This window comes from Perissodus microlepis, chromosome 22, assembly GCF_051167445.1.
Source record: "Perissodus microlepis isolate ML-2025 ecotype Zambia chromosome 22, ASM5116744v1, whole genome shotgun sequence".
NCBI classification, from domain to species: Eukaryota; Metazoa; Chordata; class Actinopteri; order Cichliformes; family Cichlidae; genus Perissodus; species Perissodus microlepis.
The window spans coordinates 16934144-16959190 of NC_140481.1; the positions used below are offsets into that span (position 1 = coordinate 16934144).

At 39.3% G+C, this 25047-nt stretch overlaps 1 protein-coding gene across 1 annotated transcript; it reads right to left on the minus strand.

Annotated features, from left to right (window-relative positions):
• Window positions 1–25047, minus strand: triqk (triple QxxK/R motif containing). The gene is made up of 4 exons (XM_084919631.1): window positions 24876–25047; window positions 19387–19461; window positions 9270–9355; window positions 1–1823 (listed from the first exon to the last, which is right to left on the minus strand). Exons 2-4 carry the CDS (start codon window positions 19445–19447, stop codon window positions 1716–1718), a joined length of 255 nt encoding a protein of 84 aa, XP_084775757.1. The 5' UTR covers window positions 19448–19461; window positions 24876–25047; the 3' UTR covers window positions 1–1715.

Below are 25047 nucleotides of genomic sequence, written 5' to 3' on the forward strand. Positions count from 1 at the left end.
TTTAAAAAAAAAAGCACACTTTAAGATGTTTATTTAACAGATGTACTCGACAACAGAACAAACCACCATACTGTTATGAAAAAAGATCTTTCCAAACACAGGTCTGAATACACGGGTTGGGCAGCGAGATCCTTTCTATTGTGCTGATGTCAAGGCTCTTGTAGTTGGTAACGGTGACCTTTCAGATAACAGGTGTCATGTATGAAGGTCTATTAGACCAGGCTATCTATTGTTACACATGTGGGAGGCTCATGGTGTTGGGGGAGGGAGCTCGGACGTATCAAGGCGAGATAAAAGCCTCCGAGTGAGGGCGCGGGTGCATGCTCATCATAATGGTTTCTTTGACATGTGGTCTTTTACTAGAGGTCAGAAGGTCATGGGAGAAAAGGCAAAAACTGAAAGCTCAAAATCTATCTCACATTTCAGGAATCATATCAGCAGCAGACATGACTCGTCCCTCCCCAGAGGGTTTCTGAAATACAAACATGCTGGAATAAACTTAAAGCACTGATATGTATTTGGTATTGGTCTTGTATGCATTACGCAAAACTTCATTTTCTATAAAAAGCCTTATAGACGACAGTATTGCTCTTTCTGCGGGGGGGAAAAAAAAAAAAGTAAAATCAGAAAAATACAATTTTAAACCAAAAAAAATTCCATTAAACTTATATGAAGATAATAAAAAGCTACTGACTCTGTGCTTCTGCTAACAAATGATCTTTCAAACAGTGGAAGCACTTGAACTGAAATGATTGCAGCGTGCAGGCCTCAGGCACAAAGAGTGAAGCAGTAGAAAAAAAGCAGCATTGACAGTCCTTCATATTCCTTTCTATACAGACATATCACATTTTACAGAATACAATACACACAAGATGGAATGAAAATAGTGTTGTTGTTTTTTTATAAGGAAAATAGAAGCAGGCTTGTGTCACATCAGCCATCAATTATCTCCACAATTTACATTCAATCTGATGAACCCAATCATATTTGTGTGCTTACCCTGAGTATGTCTGCCTCCACGCCGCATGTAAGTCGGGCAACGTGTTATTCTGTATTCTGCACACATGTTCAATCAGGACAAGGGCTTTGTGGATTCTAATCTCACACTTTGTGATCTCCAGATATCCAGGAGGAGAGGTTTGTGCACTGGAATGTGAGGCGAGTGTTTGTCTCGATGTGACGAGAGCTTCGGCGGGAGATTTACATTTTTCTATTAGCGGTGAAAACAGTGGGACGTGACTCTGCTGAATATGACTAACGAAGCTTAGTCTCCACTGTGGCTCGGATCAGTTGTGTAAAAGGATGCTAACTTTCTTTACAGAAGGTAGATGTCAAGCAGGAGGTCACCGTCGTTTAAATACTTTACTCTAGTTGGCTTAAATTCACCACATTAAAAAAGAAAAAGAAAAAAGGTTTTACATTGGGGAGTCATTAGATTGAAAAAATTCATTGCAGAAAGAAAGATCAAATTTCTGTGTTTGATCAATTCCAAAACCTTTATCTTAAAAAAAACCCTGAAACTTGACTGTGTGATATGCAGTAATGTGTCTTTTCATAGTGTGTTCACAGTCTGCACATCACCAACGAAATGTGGGGAAAAAACCCGAACAAAAGCCCCAAAAAAACTACAAAACTAAACGGTAGTTTGCGTTAACCAATTTGCCCATGTGCATAAAGCAGAGAAACCAAGTATTTGGTCCACTGTCCACCTCCTATTAATCCACGTCCACGTCCAGGTTAATCTCGGTGCTCAGGTTAAGGTAGAAGAAGGCGTACACGCAGAGCACGAAGAACAGGATTGCCGCGATGACCAGGAACGCATCCTGAGGAGAAAGCAAAGGTTTAAAAATATATTCAAAATGTTCTTGTGAGCATTTTTTTTATTTTTCTGCCTAAATCCCGAGTCTGTCTTTACACTCATGAATGTCTGCTTTGTTTGAATGTCATTGCAGTGTTTCATAATTGTTGTGCTTATTTATTTGTGTTACGTCTGTATTTGCCAAGTCTCTAATGCCTTTCTTTTCATCTAAATTCACCGCATGTGAATAAAGATTTGTTGTTTTCTTTGCTTGTTTTGAAAACCACAAAATAAATATTTAAACTCTTGCTCACAGTTCTACTGATGTGCATAAAAGGGCAAATCTAACTATAGCAATTACATTTCAGTTTCACATATTAAACTGGGCGGGAAAAAATTACTACAGAGGAGCAAACAAAGCTATTATCATCATCATCATCTGTGGATGTCATAATAATATATGAATTTGTATCTGTTTTCATATTTAAACCAGAAACGTAAACTGGAAGCAGTTGAAAATCCTCCACAGCTTCACATTGACAGTGTCAAACAGCTTCTTCTTTTATTTTTTAATTTGAATTTTGTGTTGTTATACACGGTGTGGACACGCTAGCCCTTCAGAAAATATGCTAACAAAATGTTTCTATAAAAACATTTGAAATCGTAAAAGAACTGTACCAATAGAAATCACTTCTCATAATTAGGTAATACCACTAATGTGAAACACTACTTACTTTATAAAAATAAAAAAAATCCAATCCACTATGTATTTTTATTACAATGTACATTTTACTCCAGTATTTAAGCAATCGAGCTAGAAAAACGTAAGAATACATAATAACTCGTAAAATAATAAGTAACTATTTTATATATGATCACAACTTAAAACAAAACTTGGTTTAGGGGACTGATGATTAGGGCTGGACAATATGGAAAAACCACATTATTTTTTTAGGACAAACTCTGGCTGCCGTTCATCTGTAGTGAGCGCAGACTGTCAGGCCACCGTTTACCTCAACTAATCAAACTATTAGCTTGTAATCAGTTGTTGTCGTCGTTGACAGCTCGTCAGCTGTCCTGTGACGGGAGGGTCTCATGTCTAATCTGCTGACAGTAACTGTCACTGTCAAAATCAGGACTAAATACGCATGTTTATTCACTTTTGCAAAGACCTGACTTCAATTCAGGAGAGGAGTTAGAAATGAGGGAGGAGAGAAAGGACTGATGGAGGAGGAGAAAGAGATAATGAGAAAGAGCTGAATGGTCATATACAGTTTTTAAAAAAAACAAAAACAAAAAGCTTATATGTGATTTTTAAAGTACCATATAAAGTGTACTATGCTTGTGGCCAGTTTCTAGCCATATACATAAAACACGATTAGGCAGAACTGCGGTAACTGGGCAACACTGTGCCACCCACTCCTATGAATTTTCAATGGATTAACTGTAAGTTTATGAGACTGCATCAATTGATGAAAGACCCAATAACATACCAATGGGATATATACTCACGAGTACAACATTTTTTTTCTGTTAAACAAACTCAAACTAAATTACTTATCGCCCTACTGGGGCGACCGTGGCTCAAGAGTTGGCAGTTCGTCTTGTAATCGGAAGGTTGCCTGTTCGAGCCCCGGCTCCGACAGTTTCGGTCGTTGTGTCCTTGGGCAAGACACTTCACCCGTTGCCTACTGGTGGTGGTCAGAGGGCCCGGTGGCGCCAGTGTCCGGCAGCCTCGCCTCTGTCAGTGCGCCCCACGGCAGCTGTGGCTACAATGTAGCTTGCCATCACCAGTGTGTGAATGGGTGGATGACTGAATGCGTAAAGCGCTTTGGGGTCCTTAGGGACTAGTAAAGCGCTATACAAATACAGCCCCTTTACCATTTCTTCCGCCAAGAAGAAATGGTAAAGCTATGCTTTCTCTCACTCGCACACTTATGGAGGTGCAAAGAGTACCAGACACAATATGTAATAATTAGGTGCTGGTAGGTAAAATTGAAGCAACATCTATGGAAGGAAAAAAAAAAAACCACATTGCAGCATCACATTTCAGAAGTGGCTGCAGTATTTAAAAAAAATAAATAAATAAAAAATCTATTTGCAGTCAGGCTCCACTTTCACTTTTTTCCTCCCTCCATTTTTACTGATAAGTTAAACTTTCTTCTACAAAATGGCCTATTTTTTTTATTTTTATTTTTTTAGATTTTCTATTGGTTAATTGTCAAACAAATTGAGGCTTTCCAAAGGAGTGGTATTCAACTTGAAAATGGGAATTAGGAGCGCTTGTTCATTATGTGGTGCTCACACGATTACAATCTTCATCAGCTGGAGTTTCATTAGGGGCACTCAGAGTATTGAACAATGCCAGTTATTCTTTATCAAGAGAACTCATTAGCAGCAAACTTTCTAATCAACACTGGAGAGCTTGGAGAGCTTTAAAAGAGCACAGAGTACAGTCTGATTGGAGGTTATTCAAAAAGAAATATTTGAGCGTGGAAATGAGTTTTAAATTGCAAACTGGGCCACAACAACAAAGGTGACGTGGCAAGTGTTACAAAAAAAAAAAAAAAAAAACTTAAATCTTTGCAAATGTTAATAAATTCAGTTTTCCATTTATAGATTTATAAAAAGACTTCAGGGAAAAACTAAATTTAACAAAATCCACCTGTTCATGAAAGAGGCTGATACAAGGTTAGAGACGGGCATAAAGCACTAAAAAAGAAAATAAGATAAGCTTAATCATCCTAAAAGACACTTTTAAAAAATTGAAACAACAAAACTATATGACAATCTGATAAAACATCAGTTCAACGATTCCCTTATACTGCACATACACACATGGCAGACTACAAAAATCAGTCAATGGGCCAAACTGCAGAGAGAAAATGATAGAAAAATAAATAAATAATAAAAAAAAAAAAAAAAAGGGAGTGAGAATGAAATAGAAAACAAGTGAGATAAAGCTCGGCACAAATGAGGGGTGGTGGGGGGCTAATAATAATTCCTCTCTGACGAAGGCGATGGGGGTGACAATTAAAAGGCGTCACAGCAGCCACAGCTATCTGTGTACATGTTGTAGTGCCTAGTCATCAGCAGCATTGGTCTTCATTAGCCTCAGCCCACATTTATCTGAATCCCAGCAGCCTCCAAACAGCTTAAAGTCCTAGCTTAATTGGAAAACTTTTAAATTTCATGCACTTTAGTTTCATATATTAACCGCCAGGCTTCCACCGCTTGATTTACTTTTCTATTTTGCTTAGGCCTCGGAGAAAAGAGAACTGTTATCAAATCACCGAGGCTTGATTGTTTTCTGCTTTTTCGTGTGTTCTGTGGCAGCTTTGAAAAAAACAGAAAAAGAAGCACAACAAAGAAGCGTTTGTAATTCTGTCGAGAATATCACAAAGAAAACATTGTGTTTCTGACATAGGTAAGCATTTTATTGAATTGCTGGAGACACAAAAAAAAAAAAATTACAATTCAGGTTTCTCCCCCTTCTTTGCATCAGGTTTCAGAGATAAAGAGAACAGCTGGTTACAGTGACTTGTCTATAAAAACAAGCTGGAGGGGTTTCAGTGAAAACACTCGAGTTGGAGAAAGCACCTGCATTTGATTGAGATCATTGTTTTCGAGAAGAGTAAAGCCCACTGCGTTGACTCTTGCCTTGTCTCACAAATACATTTATGTGCTCCCCTCCATACACACACACTCACTCAGACACTAACACACAGCCTCTCTGCCCACATTTTGATGGAGACCTCTGGATGGGGCCCAAACACATCATCATCTTCATCGTGTGGTTCTCTCAGCACTGGCGGCAGCTGCAGCACACTCGGCATGCTGGGAGCCTAGTCCCCATCACCCTGGCGACAAGCCATTGCTCAGCAGACATCCCCTCATCTGGTCCGACTTTTATTCTCCTCCTGGGTTTGTTTGTGCACGTATACGTGTGTACGTCTGTTTGTATGTTCCCATGTGCTAAGCAGGTTAGAGTCGGTGTGTCTGGGGCTGTATGTGGGTGGCAGCTTGTGAGAGCCACACAACCGTCGGTGCATTTGGAGCACAGTTAGTAAGCAGGTCTCATCCATACCAGCCACAGCAACCAACAATCAACCGTTAAAGTGTTACGTTTTCTGACCGATTAAATTGAAATTTCTAGTTAATTTTTGTAGATATATTCGTTTCCTTTGTTGAGCAATCGATTCTCCATCACCGACAAAATAGATTCTCCTGCCTTCAGACCTCATTCACTCTTTTGCAAAGCTTCAAATCTATTGATAATTTTGCTGAATTTAATCACGTCATCTATTAGAGGAAAAACAAACAAAAAAATGCTTACCACAGCGTCCAAGGGTCCAGAGGGGTGGAAAGCTACAAAGTTAAGGTTAGTGAAGGATGCTGAGCCTAAAGCCAGTTTTAAAGGTCACAAAGGTAGCTCTCTCTTCCAGATTGCCATGGTAACTCATGGTGTTGCACACATAAGCTGCTCTGGATGTAGTTCAGAGCTGTGGTTTAAAAAAGGGCTGCAAGCGTCACACTTTCACCCATCCTTTTTCTGACAATGTGCTCTGAGTGTGATGCAGATGTTCAGCAGAGGGAATATGTTTTATTTATGTAAAATGGTGAGCCACAAGTTGCTAACATGACTGAACAAAGCCGTGACGTTGCAGCAGACTACTATCACATGCATTCAATTCAGCGATGCAGAAAAATAATGGACTTTTTATACTTGGTGCTTATTTGCTTTAAAAAAAAAAAAAAAAAGGCAGATATGGCAACTATGAATAAATTTCACTTTAATTTGGCCAAAGAGTAAATTGATTACAACATCTCTGCTATTACATCCCCATGCTGAAATGGAAACAAGTTTAAAGTTTAAAAGCTCGAATGTGCCACTGTCATGTTAGAAATAAACAGCAGCACCATTAAATAGAACAAAAGGCCACAAAGCTCCCAACACAACCTTGAGCTTTTCTCTAACAGCACTGATTCGGGCATTTCACTAATTACTGCTTCAGTTACTCGAATCTGCCCCGTTAAAACAAAAGTTGGAGCTTCTTGACGTGAGTTATACTTATACGAACATAAGAAATGCCAAATACTGTATAGAAAAATAGGATGTAATTTCAAAAACACTCTAAAACAACTCTAGATATGAAGCTCTATCCATGGTTCAAATCCTCACCTGCGTCCTGACCCACCTGCTCTTGTCACAAAGAGGCAAAAATGTCCAAAAAACTAATACTTGTGGATCTATAGGATCTCGCTCGCCACACAGCACACATTCACAAATGACAGATGGAAGATACCCATCATTATCTGTCGTCTCCATCCTCTGCCAATTCCATAAGAAACCCCACCCCACCCACTCTACCACAACTTCCTAGGCTCAGCGGCTAAATAAGACTGAGGGAAAACAGTGCAGAACTGAACAGAAGGCTAGTGTGCCAATTAGACAAGGCAGCAGGCTCGTTTCCTCTGCTGCAAGATAATGTGCTGGAGCTACTTTGAAGGCACTGCTTCTTCTCTAGGCAACCTGAGGAGAGGCTGCAGACCGCACTTCCTGCCAGTTTCTCCCTCTCTGCTGTCATTACCACATACCATCCACTCTTTGGAAGAGCCAAAGACTTGTGTTCTGGCAACAAGTCGTTACTTCCGTAAACACACTGTGACTCAACCTGTGTATAAGGACCTGCATGGATACAGCAGGTGGCTGGTTTTTGGGTTGTTTTTCCTTTCTTTTTTTTTTAAAGCAACCCAGACAACTCAGCACTACGGTGGGAACAGAAGTTCTCCTTCTTTCACTTTCTCCTCCACAGTGTCTCCATCCTTTCTCTCTGCCAACTCATCCAGACTGCCCCGTTACCAGGACAGCCCCAAGACAGCCTGCCCTGGCAGCTGTCAGATTCTCTGTGCCCGCATGTCTGTTGGCCCTTCTGAGGTGCCAGCTGCATCTGAGAGCAGCATCTCAACCAGGAATATGGAGAAGAGAAGAGAAGAGAAGAGAAGAGAAGAGAAGAGAAGCAGACAACATGCCCCAACATCCAAACCAGCCCTAAAAATTCCAGACAAATCTTTGCTGTCAACCAAAGGTTCAGAGAGAGAGAGAGTGAGGGAGGCTTTCTACTGTCATCAGAGAGCTGTGTAAAAATCACTTCTTCAACTTCATATCACGCTAAAAGGACTTGATGGGAAAGCAAGCGTGACCAAATATCCATTACATTTGGGCTGAATTTCAATCGAACTCGGGGCCAAGAGGTCTAAGACAGTTTAATATCCTCGTCCCAGAGGTATTTTTAATCCAACCTCTGAAAATTCCACTCATCTTGGGCATGAAAAACATGAATTATTCATGACCAATATCAATATTTCAAGATATGGACTAATCTAATTGGATTAAAGACGTGTTTAATGAGGCCCTGCATGTCTAAGAGATGCATATTTTAAAACCTGACCATTTCACCCAGTGTTTAATCCTCATTGTGATTTGTTCATCTCTGCTCACTTTGTAGCAACTGAGGCTTAATCAGGAAGTGAAACATTTTGGCTTTTAATGTCCTGTAAGCAGAACTTGTCAGTGTAACAAAGGACAATAAGTGTTCAAGAACTAATACTGAATGTTACTGTAATGACGTCTTTCAATTGAGCTTCACTAAAAAATAAAGTTATAAAAGTTCCTCTCATGGAATCTGTGATTTCAATCGTCTTCTTCTCTTGGCTGCTCCCTTTAGGGGGCGCCACAGCAGATCATCTGCCTCCATCTCGCCCTGATGCTAGCATCCTCTTCTGTCACACCAACCCTCTGCAGGGCCACTCATATCCCAAAATGTTCTTTTTGGTCTTCCTCTTTTCTTCTTGTTCCATCTTCATCATCCTTTGGCCAATAGATCCATGTTCCCTCCTCTCTACATGTCTCAGCCTTGCCCGTCATTGGCTCCAAATCTCTTGACCTCCTTTTACTTTAGCATTACCTGCTCTATCCATTTCATCTTCTTTCATCTGCATACTGTATTTTCCTCTTTTCACCCACCTTCCTGTTGCCCCTCCTTTGCCATTGAAAGGATAAGACCACCTTTGTGTTTTATATCTCCTCTTTTTGTTAAAGAAAAGCACTATTTTATACACAATCTATGAAGGACACTAGCATACCTTCTTTAGCAAAGCAGCAGGGATCTTAAAAGAATAGAACAGCACATAATTATGTGAAGATCTACTATGGATTATTATATTCCCTGAAGACCTAGAGTAACTTCTTTCAATAAGACAGTGTGAAGAGTCTGGAAAACATAATATAAATATAAAAACTTAATACAAAAAGGAGCATGGGAAAAGTTGGCTAGCAGATCTTGTACATAGATAAGCAGAACCACAATTGTACCAGGACAGACATTTAAGTGTGGATATACATATATACAAACTGTAGAATACATATAGATAAAGGCTGCAGTAGTCCTAAACAGAAACCAAGTCTCACCCTGAATCCAGAGGAATTCTTCTTCGCTTCAGCTTTCAGCCGTGTTGCTTTCAAAACCGACTTTGTCTTTTTGTAGTCTTGCTTACCTAAAACACATGAAATAGATAAAAAGAAATTAAATGAAGTACACAAATAAATGACCAAGATTGACTGATATCGAGTGACAGGTTTCATTTACTGTTGCCAAACAACCAAAGAGACCAGAAAGTTTTTGTGTAGAAGTGTAGTACTCTGGGAACATTGTGAGGAATCTGGCTTAAGGTGACTGCACTCACCATTTTGTATTTGTAGTGACCAAATGGTTTTTATATAATTCATAAATGCTGGTTGTACTCTGGTCTTTATTCTACAGAATAGGGAGGTTGCTGAATGGAAATATAACAGTTAAATGTGAGTTTCTCTCTATGTATTCATGTGCTCAAAAATGGGTGGTGAGAAAGTGAGAAATAAATTGTGCACCACTGAAATTTCTCAAATAAACATATACACGCCTCACGCAGTCTACAAAACACACGGTTCACCTGTGCTTACTTGACTTCCCGTAGGCTAAATTCTCAAGGGTGAGTCCTGTGGGCAAACTGGCCACCCGGCAAAAAGGGTGTGTGTGTGTGTGTGTGTGTGTGTGTGTGTGTGTGTGTGTGTGTGTGTGTGTGTGTGTGTGTGTGTGTGTGTGTGTGTGTGTGTGTGTGACAGCTGGTTGTCTTGGTCTAATTAGAAACAACACACAGCAGGAAAAGGAACTTTGCTAACAATAGGGTGGAAAGGCAACAGCTTGCTGAACAGTGTGTGTGTGTGTGCGCGTGTTCAAGTTGTGCAATTTCCTTTTTTTTTTTAAACTATTCTTTCTTCAAACTTATGGTTAAATCTAGATTTGATTAATGGTAAGATGAGTGTGGTGCTTGAAGTTAACTATGAGGTTTTCATGATTTAAACTTGATTGTACTTCATTAGAAAAACAGGGATGTTACATAGTATAGACTGAGACCAAGTCAGCCTGGTGGTTTTTCCTCTTCCAATTAATCCTTGTTTACAATGGCGAATAGGAAGAGAGACTGGAAGATGTATTTTGGAGAGGGTTTGAGAGGGAAAAGCTGAAATAAGCTAGTGGGAAAACAGGTGTAGGTGTGTGCGTGTGTGTGTAGAGCTGATTTCCACTCAATAAGGTGTCACTCTTACGGCCCAGTCACAGAGGAAAAGAGGAAATGACCATTAGCCTTATGTTAAGCATTTCACCTGCTTTTCAATAATCTTGCTCCCCCTGCATCTTTTTTCCAAGATCTGATATTCACTTCCCATCTCTCCGCGCTCTCTTTTATCCCCCCCCCTCCATTCCTCCTGGTCCTGAACCCTTCGTTCACCTCCCACTGACTCTGTGGAGGGCTAATAGAAATGGGGAGCGTGTTGCCAGGAGCAAACAGCGAGCTAGTGGGAATTCATTACGGGGGGGCACTGAATGTCTCCTCCACTTGTCAGAAAGTGGAGAGGGGAAAATTTGATTGGAGGGCACCTCAGGTTGCTCACTATTCACATAACCGTTGCAAAGATTTTCACACTTTAAATGGCGTGATGTGAGCAAGGATGGGGTTTAAATTTCAATGCTAGATGTATACATTGGTTGAAGACATAACCATCTAGTAACAATTAGTACTTAACTGAGGCCAAATCAGAATACTTACACCAAGCAAGGTAATATGTAGAGTAGTGTATATGCTAGAGAATTACCTCAGTGTGTGTATATGGTATTCTAATGCTGCTGTGTTACACTGGTGTACCTCCTGTAGCTACACAGCAGCTTTCTCGTGTGGTTTGTTTGTGTGGGTTTGGAGCCTGCACAATCTACACGCGCGTGCCTGATGATATTGCACTGGGCTTATGAGTACTCCTATTTGTCATCACCGTTTCCACTGCTTCACCAGCGCCGGAGACATTTTCTGTCACCAATTATCTACCTGCATTGAGCTACAAGCAATCCTCCCATCCCTCCCTGCCTCAGCCTGCCACCCTGAAAAGCCATCACTGTTCTCCTGTACAGCAACAACAATGACACGTCTCAGAGGAACATTAACCCCTGTAAAACGGCCTAGGGCACCCGCTGGGATGGCTTCCCTGATCGTGCCTTTCACTGAAGTCATCGCTGAAGAGACAGAGAGGAAAAGTGAAAGTGGCCTTCTCCCCCCACCGCTTAAAGGAAAGTTCAGATTCTTCTTGCTTGTTTGTCATCAGGTTACCTATAAATGGAGTCTGATGAAGACGGCTGTGAAATTAGTTTTTATCTTGAGCCATTATTCTGTTTAGCATAATGAGACAGGTAGGGGGTATTAGCTAAAATTAGTCACATGTGATTGTGCACTCAAGGGAAAGAGAGGGGAGGTATGTGATTTGTGTCATACAAATTGGCCATTAAAATGAAGATAGAAGAGTGGTGAGTGATGATAAGAAACTTTACTATTTTTTTTAAGCTTCTAATGCATACAATGGAATCCAACAGCCTGAGCCTCCTAAATGCTTCTATTTTAGAAAACAAATACAGATCCAATTCGAACATCCTGTATTACAGCTGGCAAAATGAGCTTAATTTTGGTGAAATTTTTAGTTGTGATAAAAATGTAAATTAATTTCATGAATATCTTATTCAGTAATCCCCGTTTGCATTAATGACAGCGCTCAAGCTGGACTCCACAAGTCTGCATAAAGATGAGACATGCTATCAAAAATGGAGACAATGCCCCGAATAGTTTACTGCGATATTCAGCACTCCTTGGTCTTCGAGCGTCATCACAAGGATGTAGCTCAAAGGATGTTACGTGTCTCTGAACAGTGGGTTGCTACTTGTTTTGGTGCAGGTGTTTAGTTAAAGACACGCTGCACTGACATTCTCTAGGCTGATTATCTTCTCACACCTTTCTGTTACTGCTGTGAATCTTAAAGTTTAAGTCATCGTTAAATTCTTCAGTTGTCCACACAAACATTTTGATGTCTTAAGCCATGCCAAGTGTTTGCTCTTGTTTCCTCCTTTCTGTGAAGCGGTTTGGAGACACTACCCATCCTCTGACGAGATAGTCTTCCTGCTACAGACTGAAATAACATGTTCTTTATTTAGAAAATGCAGCTGTTTCTAACAAAGCTCGATGCCCTGAACCTCGTGATCATATGGTTTTTCTTTCAGTCTCCCTGGTAATGTTCGGAATAGGGCTGACTGAGTTCTCGCAAAAGCATTTGAGAGCCATTTGAAACCTTCACTCCAGTCATGATGTGATGCTAATAATACCCCTCTTTGCTTAGAATAGCAATTTGATTGCTGACACTTTCTCTTTGCAAGGAGATCATTTTTCCCCACTATCACAATGAAGGTAGTAACCAAATCGAAACTGCACAGCCACATTTGTAACAGGTGTGCAACGGCAGGATGTTCATTTACGTCAAGCCTCTAGTGAGTAGATTCAATTCATCTCCTTTTATATGCAACAAACCCTTAGACAACCATGTCTACTTTTAGATTTCTGGTTGCAAGTTCAAGAGTGAATTGTTCACAACTGGTGAGACCACCTTAAGCCTTTCATATAATTAAGTAAGTACATGCTCCATTTATTTAAGTATTGTATATGGGTGTTGGGGGGCGGGGATAGGGAACATTCTAAGCCTATGTAAGCAAACCTTAAGCCACTATTGGAGCACACTGCAATAGGTGGTCCCGAACTATCTATGTAACCTTTATAAAAAAAGTCTCTTGCTCTGTTCAACTTCTCCTTTCCTCCTTTGTTATTTAGAAATGGACTAGAATGAGAAACATGGGGATCATTTTGTGAATAAATTATTTCCTACTTTTGAGCAACTGAGAAATGAAAGCCTATCATGAACTAGTATAGTTCGGCTGCTTTTATTCGAGTCATGCATCCTCCTATATATAAAAACAAAAAACAAAAGCAAATTATATATTATTCTCAGTCATATCTTGGTAAATTTATTCCAGTGTCAGAAAGTATTAAAAATCAAGTACTATACCATTGCAACGAGTTCCATTATGAACCCAGTATACCCAACTTTGCAAAAATCCCACAGTTTATCTAATGCCATGTCTTCATTTAACCTCCTAAGACCCGAACTCTTCCACGACATGGATGTTTAATTTCTCTTTGATATTTGGGCATATTGGGGCCCAATAAATGTAAAAAACAAAGATTTTTTTTACCTTTTTTTTTTTTTTTTTTTTTTTTATAAAAAGAAAAATGAGAGCCACAAATGAGGATATTCATTTTAAATTTTGATAGAACACAAATGAATATTCTGTTCAGTATAATGTCCTCGTAAGTGGATATCAGGCCCATGTAGAGCAAAAGTGAGTATTTTGGTCTAAATAACCCAAAATGTGGACGGCAGGTCCTAGGAGAATAAACCATGAGCGAGAAGCACATTAGCAAAGCGGCAGCAGCTCCAAACTTCTGCCTGTGTCAGACAGAGCACAGCAAAAAAGCCAACACGAAGGAAAAAAAATAGACTTAAAGTATAAGAATATGGTTCAGAGCACACATATGGACTTACAGTACCACTGTACTCATTTAGTAGACAGGCATGAGGATGACTACTGAAAAACTTGCAGCAATATTCAGTTTAATTGCAAGCACGACTAGGTACACCTGTTCACCTGCTTGTTAACATGAATTACTCATCAGTCAGTAACACGGCAACAAGTTTAGACATGTAGACATGGTCAAAATAACCTGCTGAAGTTCAAACTGAGCATCAGAATGGGGAAGAAAGGTGATGTAAGTGACTTTGGCATGGTCATTAGTGCCAGATGGGCGGGTCAGAGTGTTTCAGAAACCGCTGATCTACTGGGGTTTTCCTAGTCAACCATCCCTAAGGATTACAAAGAACGGTCCAAAAAAGAGAAAATATGCACCAAGCAACAGCTCTCTGGGTAAAAGTGCCCTGTAGATGCCAGAGGTGAGAGGAGAATGGAAAGAGTGCTTTAAGCTGATAGGTGGGCAATATTAATTTAAATTACCACTCACTAAAACAATGATTTGCAGAAGAGAATCTCTGACCGGACAACATGCCAAACGTTGAAGCAGATGGGCTATAGCAGCAGACTGCAATAGGCACTCTTGTCAGCTGAGAACAGGAAACGGAGTACAGTGGTACAGTGGTTAATGTTGCTGCTTCACAACAAGAAGGTCCTGGGTTTGAATGCACTGGCTGGGTTCTTTTTCTGAGGATTTTGCATGTTCTCCCTGTGTTGTGTGGGTGTTCAGGTCTCAGCATATCCCAGCTTCATCTCACAGTCCAACTTTCAATCCTGAAACTGGCCACTGGTGTGAATGTGAGCATGAATTTAATGGATGTAGCTATATGACCCAAAACAAGGGTAGCTCTGAAGTAACCACCAATTCATTATTAAACTGATAGATGATATAACCAGGTTGCTTTAAAGCCAATATATGTAAAATCATTTACGGCTTACAGCACACAACTGTCGCTAAGCCAAAATGACCACAAAACAGGGACATGAGTATGTTCAGAGGAAAAAATAAATAAACTAAAATGCCTGAAGATTTCAGTGGGTGACTGTTTGTGTTTATGGGGACTAACCGTCCCACATACTGCATCCAACACAGGCAGAGTAATTTGGACAGACAGCCCTGTCTAGTAGTTTCTGAGTGCCCTGGGACAATTCGGGAAACACACCGACAGCGTGTTTGACAGTTTTCATGCTTTGCTTCCACGTCTATCTGGCATTGCAGCCATATAGTCAGTGACCACATGGTGCGGATCGCTGACATCTGCCAGGATGAGTGGTAGAACCTGAGAACTGATGCCAGACTCTTGGGGTATACTGAGCCCTTTTTCGCTTAATGGAAGAGAAAGGAAGCGAAATAATAAATAATAAAGGGAGATTATCCATGATATAACGCCAAGAGATAACTGGTACACCTTGTCGATCTGCTGCGCTGTCCTATCTACAGATAGGAGTGAAGTATTTCACCTGTAAGAAGCAGTATATCATGGGTGTTATCTTTTATTTGCATGTAAAATGGTAACTTGTAAAGCTATTGGCTTCCAGCTTGACATTTTGTATTTAAAATTGTGGGTGTCTTTATCTATGTGGACAATTTTCCCTAGTTTTCAACAAGCAGTAAGGATCATTGTGACTGAACACTTGTACTTACATGTAAGAATGCTACAGCTTTATCTATCCTAAGGGCATTCAATTACAACAGGTTTAATAATGTTATTAAAAAAGAGAGTGTCAACAGTAGCTATTTGATGGCCATCTGCCATGACAAAAGCACTCCAGCAGAGATGATGGTACAGCTCAACAACCAGCCTGGACTACCGCCGATGTGCCATGAATAAGCTACCTATTACGATTTCAAATTACCATGTGTGGCCCATTCCAGCTCTGACGAGAACAAGCCCCATGCTCCATTTGAAGACTTCATTTTTCTCCATCTTTTCCCCCCCACGCTCTGTTTTTCACCTTTGCTGTTAAACAGTGGTTCAGTGAAATTGCCTGATGGCCGTCCTTTTCAAACAGAAGGAAAATGGTAGAAATTGAGGGGTTGGAGGCAGGCGGCGGGAGAGATGGGACCAAAGTGTGTTACACATTTCTGAAGTGATAAGATGTGCTCAGAAAGAAAACACTAAATGGGGGAAAGGAAAAAAAAAAAAAAAATGGACTCGTGGGAGAGGATGTGACGGCGGGAGATGAGCTTGTTATGTTATGTCTGTCTCTCATTTGTTGAACCTATCAGGTTTTGCATAATGGCAGACAGTTAAGGGATATCTTCAGGCTAAATAATTCTATTCTTCTGTCCCAGTATGAAAACATATACAACAGCAATCCCTCTCCTTTATAAGCTGGTGGTGTAAAAAGCTTTCACAAGCCTGAGGAAAATAAAATAAAAAAAACACAATTGGACTTAGTGCCATCTTTTTTTTAACAATAATAACAAAAAGAAAAGAAGGATAAACGTGACATAACTTTAGAAATGGAAATATGAACCGTCCAAACATTTTGCTTTAAAACTCATGAGAGCACCACGAGTCCTGTTAACACAAAATTAACGCCAGAAAATACAAAACCTGGAAAAAATGTGAGGATGTGAATCACCACAGGCAAAAAAAATAACATGTACTTAAAGCTGGAATGAAGGTGTTTAGAACAATGCCATTACTGTCACAGTAACGTCACCGTAGTTTACAGCTTTTTAAATAAATATATAGCATCTCCATGTACTCCGACTTCCTCCCACAGTCCAAAGACATGCAGTTAGTGGGGATAGGTCCACTGGAAACTCGAAATTGCCCATAAGTGTGGATGCGGGTATGAATGTGAGTGCGAATGGTTGTCTATGTCTATGCGTTAGCCCTGCGACAGACTGACGATCTGTCCAGGGTGTAACCCGTGTCTCGCCTTAAGACAGCTGGCATGGGATCCAGCATCCTCCCAGCTTAGAACAGGAAAGTGAGGGTATTATTCACACAGGCTCACAAACATTGGACAACAACAAAAACTGTAAAAACATTGCCTGGTCTGATGAGTCTGCTGCCACTTTGAATGGTAGGATCAAAATTTGGTATAAACAACATAAAAGAGATTTATCCTGGCTTCTAGTAATGGTCTAGGCCATAGGTGTCAAACTCTGGCCCGCGGGCCAAATTTGGCCCGCAGCCTAAATACATTTGGCCCGCGAAGCCATACCAAATTACTATTGGAGTAAGCCAACAGAGTACCTTTGAGTTTTGGGGGGAACCCCAGAATACCATCTTGGATGTGCAGCTCTACAGCAACTGTGTAACAGATCCGCAGTAATTGTGTGATACAATCATGCCAAAATCTGAAGACAAAAGGGGTCCAACCTGGTACTATCAATGTGTATCTATTGAAGTAATCGCATTTAACTACTAACTAAACAAAAGAACGCAAGAAAAGGACATGCACATTTGTGTAGCCAGATGTTGTTGCCACATCTCTTGGACTGGGATTCAAGTCACCAAGTTAAATATTCTTTCCTTGAATGTACTGTAGCATCAGATTTTTAGATTCCCACAGTCATGGAGATCCAAATAAATCTCAGACATCGTGTTAGTTTAGTAACTGCACTGTGCCATCACTCTACTACCTTGTAAAAGGACAAATCATCAGTCATTAGTTGTCAATTAATCAAGGCCAAAACCAGATCTTTCATGAAAAGTTCATTTGCTGATAAAATTTCTTTCCCTAAGGATTTGCATGACTTTTGTGTCTTATAAGACTACTGTGTCACATTTCATGTTAACAAAATGGGAGTCCCGGGATTTAAAGTAAAACGTTGAAGCCTGCAAAGCCAACAGAGCTTCCCTTTGTATCCAAGTCTGTCAGCTGCCCACAATTATCCAGCTTTGCCACTGGCGACCTTTTGGCTTTGCTCTACACGAGAAAAACAAAAACAAAAAGATATGATAGGTGCACTGATCTTTAAGAAACCACAGCTGGCACGCTAAAGTTGGCTGAGCCTTTGATTGATTCCAATCATATTGCCTTAGTTGGCCCTTTGTGAAGAAAGGGGAATGAAGGGGGAAGTAAATACTACATGATTAGAAAGCCAATAAACCTGACAAAACAGCTTCTGACAAGATGGTCTTTAAGCAACGTATTCACTGTCACCTGAGACGCTGCTTTTTCATGACCAAGTGTAATTATTTGCACAGTTTGCATAATGGCTGTGAATTTGGTTGAATTTTCTTTTTACTCTAGTGCAAACCAGAAACACTTCCAACGCTGTGCAAAGAGATGATGCATAATCCTACACTGACAAATGTGAGAACGGCCACCAAATACTTCCCAGTAACATAATAATAATAATAATAATAATAATATTATTATTATTATTATTATTATTATTATTATTATTATTATTATTATTATTATTATTATTATTATATGTGATTTCTTAAATGTGGAATGTCAGCTTGATTTTTTATAATGCGGCATTAATTACGTGTGCATTCCTACACTGGCACAATCAACCAATCAGTGAGGATTATGTCTCAAATGGAATTCGACCACAAGTAGATAAATACAAACTACCAAAAAAGCATCACAAAATAATTACCAGTAGCCTTGTTGTTTTAATTATTAGTTAATATATTGGTAGAATTTTGCTGAAACTATCAGCCATATGTTACATACGCTGCTATAGAGAATTTATGACAATGGAGAAAAACAGTTTGTTGGATGAGTTTTCACCATGGACAGTATGAAGATAGATACAGTGATCATAACATCACCCATCGGTTAATGAAGTCTTATTATGAAGCTTAGGGCTGAGCTTTTTAGCTGCTATAGTCTTGGCATTTTAAAAACAAATGTGATGACCAAGGGGTGGATTGGGCTACAAAGCACTCTTGTACTTGTACTTACAATCACAACTGCATAAAATCACCTGTAAAATGTTTATGAGATCAGGTCTGAGAGCAGTTTTCCAATAGATTTCTATTGGATTAGAAGTCTTTTTGGCCCCCATTAGAAGTAGCGCATGTATAAAGCACTGTTGCATTTGCTTCTCTTTTTAGACCTAGATGCTAGATCTATGTTTTGCACTGTGTATGATTTCCACACAGTTCAAACATGTCAGGTCAACTAGCAATAACTAAAAGTTTTCAGAACAGGTCCACAAAATTCAAAAACCACTCAAGTTCCTCTTCTTGTACAACTATGGAAAGTTTTCAGTGATCAGTGGAATGTTGAATGCATTTCTCAAAGGGGCTAGATTTTAATTTTCAGGAAGCAGATAAAGTTGCAGGTTGTGTTGATGCCAGTGGGTTCAAGCCTAAAACTTATGGGCTTTAAGCTGTTTAAGATTGGTTCCTCTAAAATTTCTTTGTTACTATATAAGTCTGCTTTGACTATCTCACTAGGGGACCAATTCACAGCACGCAATCAGATGAATGTTGAAAAAACAAAAAATGAATGCCTGAGAACACTACCTTAAAATAAGAGATGAGACGAACTTCGAACATAAAGCTTTTTATGGACCAGTTTTTGGTTTTTTTTTCCAAATACACCTTGTGCGTTATTTCATTTAATTACATTTGATTGATTTGCTGTTGCCGAGCAGCAGTACAGATGACTCACCAATCTGCTTTCTGTATTGATCAACCGGTAATTTGGTTGCACTGGCATCTTTCTTCCCCATCCTCCGTCCTCAACCTGACAGAAAATGAGAATAAAAAACATTGAGACAATTTCACAGTTAAGTCTCCACATTACTCACGATTGTTTGCAACTATACTGCAGCTCCACTCCTTCTGTAGCTGGGGATAATTTATGAAATCTGCAGGAAGGATTCAAGTTAATACACAATCACATATAGCGCACAAAGTAGTCAATTTTGATCAGGCAGATGGTTTATCTTTCACATACATCTGCTACACGTAATTAAATTAATTCTCACCACCTACCATGTGTGTTACGCTCTCGGTATGTGCACTTCCTACCCATCTCATTTAGCCTAGCACCATTTTCCTTCACACCATGAGTTCTCTTTGATTACACTGACAGCTCAGAGGTAAGATATAAAGACAGAGAGCTATGAATAATATAAATAGTATCCTTAGGATGTAATTGTACAAGTGAGTGACTACACTTGGGGTATGGAATAAATATGAACATAAAAGCACTGCACAGCAGGGATAGCTAAGACGTACTGGTCAAAGGAAGAAGACTTATGAATAAGAAAACAAACGTGCTGCAGGGTTTGATTTGATATGGTTCTCTCTTCTATTTGGCTTGTGTTTCAATAAATGAACCTTCTTCAAGTTTAAGAAATATAGTAGAACAAGGGGCACTGGTAACAATAACATGCCAGATAATGATTAGACAGTTGGCTGTTGTAGTCAGTAAATTGCACTTGCAGATTACACAGTAAAAGACATCCCTATAAACATATCAAGTCATAATAAGTAAGTCATTTTCCGTTTCACTTGTGTAAAGAGGCGTCCATACAGGAAGTGGCGTGCTGAACAAAACGCTAAATATCACTCCCATCACTAGAGAATTCCTGAACTATCGTGCGACTCTTTTGGTTCTGTACATCACCTCAATGGACTAAAATAAAGCAAACAAGATGTGAGTGAAGAATAGCTGCCAATCAAGAAGTTTAATGAAGAAAAATCCCCATTAACCATTTAGGTATAATCAGCCATTTTTAACACAGTCTTTTTATTTTGCAGTGAAATGAAAAAAATCTAATCAATAAGCAGTTTCATGGTCAGGTGTGTTATGTTATTTCATAACAAATGAAAGTGTTGAATTGGCATTCTGTAGCTGTAGGTCTCAATATGACGTCCAAAAATATTGATCAGAAAACCAGATGTGTCAGCGGTACTAGAAACTTTAGGACAAGGCAAATCAACACAACAACAAAGCAACACTAAAGGGCCAGACATGATGATGTGATGATATGAGATTCCTTTCTTTGGTGGAAAAAGAATCACTTCACAACATCTAACCAAGTCAAGAGCACTCTCATAGAGGTAAGTGTATCATTGTCAGCATCTGCAATCAAGGGACTCATTCATGAATGTAAATGAACTCAAGACCACTGGTGCAACTCAGGAGGAAGAAAGTTCAGATAAACGTGAAAACGGAAAGAAAAATGACTGTGAATGAGGAAACGTTGATGGAAGTGATGATATCTGAGATCCACAGGCCAGACATGCAAAGGAAAACACTCAAATTCAATGATATGAGATTTCTTGCCTTTTGCAATGCTCCAAACCTGGTGGGATAGCATTTTACAGTCCAGCTGGAGAATGTTTCTTTTGTGATGCGTTTGAAGTCAGAGCTTTAAAACGGCAGAGTAAGTTACCTGACTTGAATTTTGTCGGCTTAGTCTGTGAAGCAGATTAAGGTACTTGATAAAGACAAAACTAAAGGCAGAAAGACCCACAAAGAAGCAGAAACTAATGGTGGCTGGGGTAAAGGCTTGCCTCGCAAAGCTTCTCAAGACAGGTGACCCTCATGGATACCACACTTTCTGCAAAGGATTCTCTTTATAATTATGTTTGCTTTCCCATAATGTTTAGGCCTGAAAAAAACTGAGTCTTGATTTTGATTAATTAATTTTAAACCCAATTTAGTTGATTATAGAAGCTAGTTTAAGTATATCAAGTATTTTAACCATAACCATTCACTGGTTATGGTATTTGGAGATGGCAAGGTTGTTTTTCTGTGCACCTATAATAAAAACAATAAAACAATACTTGAAAGATTTTATGATGTTTAACACAAATAACTAATAAATAAATAAATAAATAATCAAATGAATACAAATGTGTGTCAATTACAAAGAGTACACCACTGGCATATAACTTTAAATGGTATTATTCAAGTGACAAGAACTACACTACAATCAAATTAAATTAATTTAATTGGCTATATAAAGTTGGAATATTACAATACAAAGTTGGAAGATTACAGACGCCATTAGATGTGTTACTGGGGTTTTACCCTATATAAAAATACCATTACAGTGTCTTTGATCTACTATAACTGTTGATTTTTTTAAAAATGCCTTATGGCCAAAAGATAATCTAAATAAGAGAAATGAATTGGAAGCCAGCATCTAAGCCCATGTAATGCTTTTCTTTACAAAACTTAGGACTGCCTGTTTGTTGCATCAATCCAAAACACTTGTTTCTCCTGCTCTAAATTCCAGACAGACTCTCTCACAACACACTGCATCAATCAATATTGTAGCCCTTTGTTTAAAATAGTGGGAAAAGTAAGAGTGAATCTAGGGACGCGTACGTGTGGTTGCTGATGATACAGAAATGTCCATCCTGTTCTCTGGGCAAAAGATTTGAGGTGAAAAGATTTACAACTACCCACATTAGACACATAATACCAGCTACCAAATCCTGCTACTCTAACAATAAATGATTATAATAAAAAAAAAAAGAGAAAGAAAGAAAATGTTCAAGTGTGGTAAAAAGAAACATTTGTATGCAGGTGTGCACATAAGGGGAAGAGTTAGGTGAATAGGAAAAATATCTATGTGTATCCAAGAGGAACAAGAGTGGTGGAGAATCTAGAGCTGCAGCTGGGGAATAGAGGAGAGAGACTGAATTAGCATGTTCAAGGAGCGTGGCTGGCTGCCTGTGCTGACTGATACCTTCTCAGGGGAGACTGCAGCTGCCTTGGGAAACCGGAATTTTACCTTACATTAAAAACACTGTTTTCAGCTACATTTCAAACACTCTTAGTGGCAGCATAGAACAAGGATGTACGCACAGCTATTGTTCTCCAGCAGCTGGAAACCAGAGTCAGCAAATAAAAGCAAGTCAGAGAAAGACAAAAGGAGGAGAGGAACCTGTCCAAATGAAAATAAAATGTTAACAGTTGGAGGCTCTCAGAGCTACTGCTATGCAGTATTATTCATTAGCATCACAATAATATACCTAAATTGGAGTCATCAACGTTTGAACAGATACATTTGAGTATATTTTGCATCTGCATCAGTGGAACATAGTAAAGCAGCATGCTGCAGCTAGTGACAGGTGCATTGTTGGAGTTGATACTATAATACATCCCTGTCCATTTTTTCACCTTATAGTCATAGATGACAAGGCAAATAATACATTCCTGTCATTAACAGTGTTAACTGTAATCTCACTTTACTAGAAACCTGAAGTAAATCTGGATTTTTAAAAATTGATTTATTTTTTAAAAATAAAGCATTTTACAACAGCCATTTCCCTGAAAGACACAGTCTTCAACCCCAGTAGAGTAAAAACTACAAGTCAAGGTTTTACTTGCCATGCACAGGTTAGACGAGTGTCATTCAAGAAAATACTTACAAATGAGTACATATGAACTGAACCAAAAGAAACAAACGGTTGTATTAAGTATCTGTACAAAAGATTTGTCTTTATCTTGCTCACATTGCCCTCATAATGTTTAAATAAGTATACCAGCCTGTCTGTAAATTTAGCATTTAAGATGATTCACAACCGTAGGCTTTAGCAGGTGAAGGAATTTGTGAAAGAGCCAGAAAATCATTAATGTCAATGTGCTGTAGGATTCATTGAGTAATTATATGGTGATGTCAATCTGGAGAAATTCCAAGTGCAAACGTACAGCAAATGTGAAGAAAAAGGGTTTCTTTAGGGTTTACAGATAAAGGTCTGAAAAAGGAAATATCCAGGTCTCTGGTGACAGGAGAATGGCTAGACTCCAGCGAGCTGATAGGAAGGCAACGTAATTCAAATAGCTACTTATTGCAAGCAATAGATGCAGAAGAGCGTCGTGTCGGTGTTGTTCCCACATCATCATAATAAATGTTGTTCCAGGTTCAACATTGCAACAACACCAACACGAGGATATCAGATCGTCCGCAGAGGACCACACCAGGTGCCCCTAGGTGTCAGCTAAGAAAGTGAGGCTACAGTTTGCTCAGGCTTTGATAGTGGTGGTGAAATGATGTGGAGGATATTTTCTTGGCACACTTTCGGTGCCTTAATACCAACCGAGCCTCAATTAAACACCACAAACTTTCCTAAGTTGTTGCTGCTGTCCGTTCCTTTATGACTACAGTGCACCAGTCTTCTGATGGCTGCTTCCAGCAGAATAACACACCATGTCACAAAGCTCACATCATCTCAAACTGGTTCCTTGAATATGATAATGACTTCACTGTGCTCCAATTATCTCAATTCCAAAAAGTGCCTCTGCAATGTGGTGGAAAAGGAAGATGACAAAACCTCTGAGGAATGTTTTCAGTAACTTGTTGAATCTATGCTTCAGATGATTTAGGCAACTCTGAAGGCAAAAGAAAAACCTCATACTAGCAAGGCATACCTGAGTATAGCATTGCATATTAAGCTCAAGTTGCTCCAGGTGACCCAGATTAGTCTGAAAAATTATGTATTCTCGGTAAACTTCAAAATAACATCTTTTCTTTGTACCATTCATGCTGGTACCACAGTCTGACTCCCAAGCACATGAACGAAGCAAAGTCAGAAGAACAACTTCCCAATCTGGAAAATGTGACCATTCTAAATGCACGTGAATGCACAAGTAGTGTTAGCAAAGGGTCATGCTAAATAGGGTCCCAGTGCCTCACAAAAACAAATAAATAAATGTTGATAAAATTCAGCACTTCAAAGTTAAATATTTTCACAGATTAGCAGCTATTTTCTAAGCTGTATGTGTTTGGAAAGAAATCATTGAAAGTCTTTACCACCAGTATCCATTCAGACAAAGCAAAACCATGATTATTTAGTCTGAATGTTTTTATGTTTGCTGGAACTGATAGGTCAACTTTGTTTCTTCAGTTTATTCTCCCCTCACTGACATCAACAGCGTAAACAAAAATAAGATCAAATGTAAAAAGGCAGATTTATGATATGCTTGCGCAACAATGCTTGATGCTTGTTGACATTTATTATATCCTTCTATTTCTCAACAACGTCAAAATCACCAGTAAGTCTTGACTATTAACAGAACACCCATTTAATGTTTCTGAAAGCCCTTTAATGTGTGTGTAAAGACTCCAAAACACCGCAGTAAGTAGAGACGTGCAAGAAGCAATGTTCATTCATTGCACTGACGGCGATACTTACACTGTGAACGCGTCGACGAGAAGAAGTTTACGATATGCACGGCTGCTTTACGTGAACCCGCAGGACGACCGATTTCACCAATTTTATTTATTGGACTTTGATCTAAATTTCTCCGAAATGCCAACACATCACTTCTTCCGCGGACAGTTCCTGTTTTGCTCGGCAACGTCGA